This window comes from Panthera uncia, assembly GCF_023721935.1.
Source record: "Panthera uncia isolate 11264 chromosome D3 unlocalized genomic scaffold, Puncia_PCG_1.0 HiC_scaffold_8, whole genome shotgun sequence".
NCBI classification, from domain to species: Eukaryota; Metazoa; Chordata; class Mammalia; order Carnivora; family Felidae; genus Panthera; species Panthera uncia.
The window spans coordinates 58,472,890-58,480,828 of record NW_026057586.1 but is presented as its reverse complement, the minus strand read 5'-3'; the positions used below and the strand labels follow the sequence as shown (position 1 = coordinate 58,480,828).

Sequence of the window (7,939 nt, the reverse complement as noted above, 5' to 3'; positions counted from 1 at the left end):
AATAAAATAAAATAAAATAAAATAAAATAAAATAAAATAAAATAAAAATAAAAAACACTGGGACACCTGGTTGCATCCGACTCTTGATCTTGGCTCAGGTCATGATCCCATAGTTCAAGAGTTAAGAGTCCTGTGTTGGGTTCTGTGTTGATGGCATGGAGCCTGCTTGGGATTCTGTCTCTCCTTCTCTCTACCCTCCCCCTGCTTGTTCGTTCTCTTTCAAAACAAAAATAAGTAAATAAACTTAAAAAAAAAAAAAAAAGAACTAGAAGGAAACTTTGAGATCTCCCAGCCAGCCAATTTATTTTACACTTAATACGTAGCATATTGTATTTCCCAAAGATGTCCATGCACTTTATGCCATCCACATGCTCTTCTTATGCTCCTCTATCAGAGGCAGGGCCTATGTTCCCTCCACTTAAACCTAGGTGGACTTATGACCATTGTGGGAGTAGTAGGTAACCTCTCAGGTGAGGCCATGAAAGGCAAGAAGATTCCTCCGGCTCTCTTTCACGGCACACATATCTTGGGAGCCCAGAGCCAACATGGAGGTGACTGGCTAGTCTTAAACCAGCACACTAGAGAGGTCATATAAAGACAGAACTGAGAAAGTGAGTGAGAGTGAGGAAGAGAGAAAGAGAGAGAGAGGGACAGAGGGAGAATGAGCATGCTGAAGAATCTTTCTAGCCCCAGTGTTAGACTTATCAGTGAGCCTTCAGATTTGTGGGATGCAGCACAGCGACCGCCAGTCACATATAGCTACTTAAATATAAATTACTTAAAATTAAACAAAATTTCAAAATCTATTCTTCAATCACACGAGTTATATTTCAAGTGCTCAATAGCCACACATAGCTGCTAGCTTCTACTTCACTGGACAGGGCAGGTGTAGACTGTTTCTATCATTGGAGAAAGGTCTAGGGAATAATGCTGCTTCCAATAACTCCAGCCCCCAGTCCTTCAAGCTGCCCTAGTGCTGTGTGGTGCAGACATGAGCTATCCCACCAAGCCCTGCAAATTGCAAATTCGTGGCCAAAATCAATGTTGTTTTCAGGCACTGATTTTTGGGGTGGTTTGTTACGTACCCAGATAGTAAGTGGAACACAAGGAAAATAAAGCTGAAGATGTGAAATAATCTGCCGGAGTTTTGGAGTCCCGAAAATCAGTCAAATATTGGGACTAATCACATTTTACTTCAATGTCCAATAAGTGCTGATGAATAAATGAACAAGAAAATCCCCGAGTCTTGAGCCTGCAATAGTTTTGTTTTTATTTATTTAAAAAAATGTGTATTTATTTCTGAGAGAGAGAGAAAGAGCGCATGCACATAAGGGGCAGCGGGAGGGGGAGACAGAGAATCCCAACCAGGCACGTGGAGCCGGATGCGGTGTTCGAAGTCTCGAACGATGAGATCATGACCTAAGCTGAAATCAAGAGTTGGACACTTAACCGACTGAGCCACCCTGGTACCCCAAGCCCACAATATCTTTAATTTCAAATACTTTGCCACTATGCACCAGAAGCATTGTCTCTACTACTCCAGAGAAAGATTTGACGATTCCTGGCTCTGAAGGAACAAGATCCTGAGAAACATTAGCATCACGGAATCCATGGTAAAGAAAACAAGTCCTAGTTTCTTTCCAGTGAATTTACCAGACTCACCATTTAACAGGTGAAGCTCACTCAATTTTCCAGTTTTTACACTCATATAGTACTCTTTACTTTTTTAAGTTTTTTATATTACATATTTTTAAATTTTTTAAATGTTTATTTATTTTTGAGAGAGACAGAGAGGGCATGAGCAGGGGAGGGGCAGAAAGAGGGAGACACAGAATCCGAAGCAGGCTCCAGGCTCTGAGCCGTCAGCACAGAGCCCAACGCGGGGTTCGGACCCACGAACCGAGATCATGACCCGAGCTAAAGTCAGACGCTCAACCAACTGAGCCACCCAGGTGCCCCTATAGTACATATTTTTAATCTTAAAAGCAAAAGAAACAAACCAAAAACCTTTGATGGTGTTTATCAATATCAACCAAAAACTATTCTTTTTATTGACTGATTGATTGAGACAGAGGGTACAAGTGAGTGAGAGACAAAGAGAGAGAGAGAGAGAGAAAACCACAAGGGGCAAAGAGAAAGAATCTCATAAGGGGCAAAGAGAAAGAGAGAGAAAGAGAGAGAAAGAGAGAGAAAGAGAGAGAAAGAGAGAGAAAGAGAGAGAGAGAGAGAGAGAGAACCACAAGGGGCAAAGAGAAAGAATCTCATAAGGGGCAAAGAGAGAAAAAGAGAGAGAGAGGGAGAGACGTGGGGCTCATCCAGGGCTTGTGTTTCACCTGAAGTGGGGCTCGTGTTCACCAGAAGCAGGGCTCAAGCTCACCCAGTGTGGGAGTCAAGCCCATGAACTGTGAGATCATGACCTGAGCCAAAGGCAAATGCTTAACACCTGAGCCACCTGGGCACCCAAAAGCTATCTTTTAAAAATATTCCTTTACCAAGCAATTCATTTTAATAAAATCCAATTTTAAATTATTTGAACTAGGGGCATCTGGGTGGCTCAGTCGGTTAAGCATCTGCCTTCGGCTCAGGTCACGAGCTCACGGTTCGTGTGTTCGAGCCCGGTGTCAGGCTCTGTGCTGACAGCTCGGAGCCTGGAGTCTGCTTCAGATTCTGTGTCTCCCTCTCTCTCTGCCCCTTCCCCACTCACATTCTGTCTCTCTCTGTCTCTCAAAAATAAATAAATGTTTTTTTAAAGTTTTTTAGAAGTAAATTATTTGAACTAATGGAAATTACAGATTTGGAGAGTCAAAAATAACTAGGGATGTAAGTGAATTTCCACCTAAACATGAATATAAAAATCACTGTGAGAGACTGACTGACTTCCTTCCTTCCTTCCTTCCTTCCTTCCTTCCTTCCTTCCTTTCCTTCCTTCCTCTCTCTCTCTCTCTTTCTTTCTTTCCTTACTTATTTTGAGAGAGAGAGAGACAGAGGGGCATAGATAGAGTGAGAGAGAGATTCCTAAGCAGTCTCCACACTGTCAGCACAAAGCCCAAATGGGGCTCGATTCCATGAACTGTGAGATCATGACTGAGCCGAAACAAAGGGCTGGATGCTTAACTGACTGAGCCACCCAGACACCCCATGAGACTCTATTTCTAATAATGAATTATGAAGCTACATTGAAACAACCTGGGAAGTATCACAGCTTCCCCATCAGACCAGAGCAAAAGCTAGACTTCACGTACAGACTACAAAATTTTCTGCTAGCATGAGCCTAAGCAGACATACCATATCAAAACTTCCATGTATGAAATTAGACGATACTCAAAATAACTGTTAATCTTTAACTTTACTTATTTTTTTCAAAGTAATCTCTACACTCAACGTGGGCCTTGAATCACAACCCTGAGATCAAGAGTCACATGCTCTTGCAGGGCACCCGAGTGGCTCAGTTGGTTGAGTGTCTGACTCTTGATTTCGGCTCAGATCATGATCCCAGAATCATAGGATCGAGCCCTGCATTGGACTCCGTGCTGATTATGGAGTCTGCTTAAGGTCCTCTATCTCTCTCAAAAAGAAAAAGAAAAAAAAGTTACATACTCTTGCAACTCACCCAGCCAGGCACCCCCTAAATTGTTAATATGTTTTAGAGAGTTCTTATCTCTAAAATGTAGAGACTAGAATCATGATAAAATGATATCAGGAATTTGCCTGAAGTTAAGATGTAGCTGGGGTGGGCAGTATAGAGGAACACAGATGAAACGAAGTAGCCCTGAGTTAATGACTGCTGTCACTGCTGGGCTTTATACTCCTCTCTTCTACTTATGCTTGAAAAAGTCCACAGCCAAAGAATTAAAAACCAACCAACAAATATTTACATGTTTTGGTTTGAAATGCAAAGCAAGGGTGAAGAGAGTATGAGACGGTGGCAAACCACACTCAGATAAAGGCCAGGCTTCCTAGAAGTTCAACTATTAAAGAAAAGGACCAAAATGTCCAAAATAAATACAAAATGCCTCAACTCTATAAAAACCCTTATCACTTCTATTTTTTTAACATTTATTTATTTTTGAGAGACAGAGCGAGACAGAGTATGAGTGGGGGAGGAGCAGAGAGAAGGGGCTACACAGAATCCAAAGCAGGCTCCAGGCTCTGAGCTGTCAGCACAGAGCCTGATGCGGGGCTCGAAATCACGGACCGCGAGATCGTGACCTGAGCTGAAGTCAGACACTCAACCGACTGAGCCACCCAGGCGCCCCAAAACCCCTACCACTTCTAGAACACACACCCAAGTGCTCCATGTTGGGATCACAGCCAGGACGTAGCTGACTCATACATTACACAGAATTCTAACATGTGTGGTTACTGGATTTCTTAGCCAACAGCCAATAACTAAAAGGGAGGCTCATAAATACAGACACACAAAAGGCACAAGACTGCTGATGGCCTAATGGGATGGGGGAAAAAAGAGAACAGCTATATAAGACGTGAAGTTCACCGCTAATTAACACAACTTTATGGCGTAGTAACTAGTATGTTTAGTTGGAAGGCCACAGGATTTGGAGTCAAAGACTGTTCCACAGCCACTTACTTGCTAGACGAACCTAACCAAATTATTTAACCTCATTTTTTTCTTTAGAAAAATGAAAGTGGTAGCTATACCACTAGGCTTATCCTGAGGACTGAAAGAGAGGTAACTGTCGAGTACCTTAGAAGCAGATTCTCCAATCTCAGCTGACCATTTGCCTACAACCTTACGAGAGTCGCTGAGCCAGAACCAGCCAGCTAAGCGCTCTTAGACTCTGAAGCCTCGGACGCCGCATAAAATAATAAATGTTTGCTGCATTAAGTTGCTACATTTGGAATAACTTGTTGCACAGAATAGACAACTATTATATGAAGGAACAAGGTATCTATTATTTGACTAGCTAAATTTTTTTTCTAAATATAGTCACTGAACTTCTACAAACTAGGTAACACAAGGGAACCCTTTTCTTTATCTGAATGGCATACTCATCACTTTGTAATGGCATATTTATGAAGCCGGGTATTATTTTCAAAACGAAACTCCTTGAATCTGACATGGCTCATATGCAAGAAAACTATGGGGGGTAAAAACCTAGACTCTGTGTCACGGTTCAGTACCTCAGGCCTTGACCTCATACTCAGGCCTTACTCTGTAATATATATATACTCTATATCTATATCTATGCACTGTGTATCTACACTACATTTTGTTTTTTTAATGTTTATTTATTTAGTTTGAGAGAGAAAGCACAAGCAGGGGAGGGGCAGAGAGAGAGGGAGAAAGAGAATCCCAAGTAGGTTCAACACTCAGCACTGAGCCGGACACAGGGCTAAATCCCACAACTGTGAGATCTTGACCTGAGCCCAAATCAAGACTCGGATACTCAACCGCACTGAGCCACCCAGGTGCCCCCACGTTTTAATATTAATAAAAAGTATGCTTAGTCCTACCTGAATGAGGCATTTGCTCACATCGCTAGCACAGAGTGCTTTGTTACAACTCAGTGACTCAGGGACCCAAGTCAGGAACACCAGAATGGCCAGAGTAAGCATAACAACAGAATGTGACTTCATGGTTCTTCAAAGACAATCAACTCCCAGGAAGCTAAACCAACAAACAAAAAGAAACAAAACAAAACAAAACTTTAATTCAAAGGCAAGGACTAGGTTAAGAACAAATACAGAAATGGAAAGCAAAACAAATAAAGCAAGACTCATTATTTGTATTAAACAACTTTTGAGTGATCATTTAAAGGACATTTTCAATGAGTGATTAAACAGTCAAAACCAACTACTTTATATAGTAATGTCTTGTCAGCAAACTGCAAATACATGTGTGTGTGTGTGTGTGTGTGTTTGTGTGTGTATATACACACACATATATACCACCGGATTACTGAGGCAAATAACTACTTTTAATACTGCACCACTTTAGCTTTAGGCCCATTATTCAACTTTAAACCTATATAAAAACTATTAATATAGTACCATAATATAAAACGTTTAACAAATTTTAAAACTGCAAATTATTCTAATGATTATTTATGACTATCTCATTTTATGTCTTCACATAATTAGCCAGAAGCTATGAGCTTGAAGCAGCTCAGAGAAAGAAGTTGAGGTGACAGTCATTTCTTAAATAACTTAGCAAATAACCAAGGGGGTAGTAAATTATCGACTGCATTAAGAACTCCGAGTAATTTCTTAAAATGTGAAGATGTTCTTTTAAGCCTATACCATAGGTACCATAGATTCTGCAACGTTATTAAGAAGACAGTACATTTTAAAAAGGAAAAGGAAAACAAGACCAGCACAAATCCTGATAGTGGCTAAACAGTGGTTAGGCTAACATGGTTAGTAAGCTTTTTAAAAAGATAGAACTTCTTCGAGTTCAAACACCACTCCCCCCCGAATCAATTAAAGTAAATGATTATTGATGTCAGATAGATAAAAGGTGAGTTTATGGAGCCTTTATGATTATTGTAAACTTTTACTCCAAGCATTACAAAATACAGTAAAACAAAAGCTCTAAGAAGGTGAAAAGAATAAAGGGCTTTGCACCAGGTATGACTCAATTTTGAAAGAGAAAGCCCTGGCGAGGCCCACAAAGTATTCCGAAAGACCGTTAGTAACCCAACTTTCTAATATATTTAACAGCACATACCAAGTCGGATGATTTCTGGTGCCACCAGTACATATTCGTGGAGGCCAAAGAAGGTATTTTGAAAAGTGATTTTTTTTTCCCAGAACTAGTTTTCACCCTACACTCACTAAAACTGGGACTTTCCCCCCCATCTCTTATGGTTGTCTCCATCCTACTCCCCAAAGCTTACTGGAAAAAGTATTCAAGTAAACAAGGGCAAGTACAAAGCAGGTAACAATTGTTTAAAGGGCCTCTCCTTTTTTCCTGAGGAGTCAGGAACGGTGCCGCATCGAAACTGTTTTCGTACGTGGGGACCAGTTTCTCAGGCTCTGGCGACCTGTGCGTGGTCCCCAAGGGGGATGGCACTGACAGTAGCCTTTGTGCCTCTGGACGGAGCCCCAGATGCCGGTTGGCGAGGCAGAGGCCACGGCGGCTCTTCACCCCGGCTCACCGACGCCGCTGAAAGCGAGGCAGGGGAGGGGGCCGCAGGGGGGCCGCCGGCCTGCGCGCCCGCGCCCAGCACCCACCGGGCGGCGCCCCCACTTCGTCCAGCGCGTAGGCGGGGCCCAGGCCGCGCGGGAGCTGCTCCGCTCCTCCCGGCCCCGAGAGCCCGCCGCGGCCTCGGCCTCCAGAGGCCGGAGCTCGGGGCCCGGACCCTCCCCGGCCGCAGACGCTGCCCCGCCTGCTCCCGCTCACCGTGCGCCGTGGCGCCGCCAGGCCGCCTGGCCCTCGTTTCCCCGCAAGTCACCCGAGCCCTGGGCGCGCCGCCGGGCTGTGCGAGGGAGGCAGGCCGCGCCTCCGCGCCGTCCCTCAGCGCTGCGCCCGCGAGCCTCGGGCACCTTAAAGAGACAGGCCCGCCACCGCCCTCCCCCCAGCTCCCCCGGTCCCTCCGCCCGCCCTCGGCTCCCCGCCGCCGCCAGCTCCCGACAGGAGGCGTCTCTCACTCCCGGGGCGCTCCTGTCAGCGCACGCCCCGGCCCCGCCCCCGCCAGGCCCGGCGCCCAGTCTCCAGTCCGGCCCCGGCCCGGCCCGCGCGAAGGCCCCGCCCCCCGGCCCCGCCCCCGCCAGGCCCACGGCCGCGGTCCCGCCCCCAGCCGCGGCCCCGCCCCGCTCACGCACGAAGGCCCCGTCCCGCCCTCGGGTCACGCCCAACAGCGGCCACACTCCGGCCCCCAGGGACACCCACCCGGGCGCCCACGCGCGCTTTCCCTCCGCCCTCTTCCCCGCCCCCATCTCAGGCTTCTTTGTCCGCCTACCTGGGGCAGACCCTCTG

The 7,939-nt window shown here is 45.5% G+C and overlaps 1 protein-coding gene across 2 annotated transcripts in view; it reads right to left on the bottom strand.

Annotated features, from left to right (window-relative positions):
• TWSG1 (twisted gastrulation BMP signaling modulator 1) overlaps window positions 1–7,522 on the bottom strand; it is a 73,185-nt gene extending 65,663 nt beyond the window's left edge. Inside the window, exons 1-2 of one of the 2 annotated variants that reach the window (XM_049620422.1) lie at window positions 7,364–7,522; window positions 5,476–5,629 (exon numbers count right to left, since the gene is read on the bottom strand). In XM_049620422.1, the coding sequence (XP_049476379.1) occupies window positions 5,476–5,598 (123 nt within the window). In that variant the 5' untranslated portion in view covers window positions 5,599–5,629; window positions 7,364–7,522. Of the gene's footprint in view, window positions 1–5,475; window positions 5,630–6,688; window positions 7,305–7,363 lie in introns of those variants that run through there. The other variant, XM_049620423.1, reaches the window with a different exon arrangement.
• Between the last annotated feature and the right edge of the window lie 417 nt (window positions 7,523–7,939).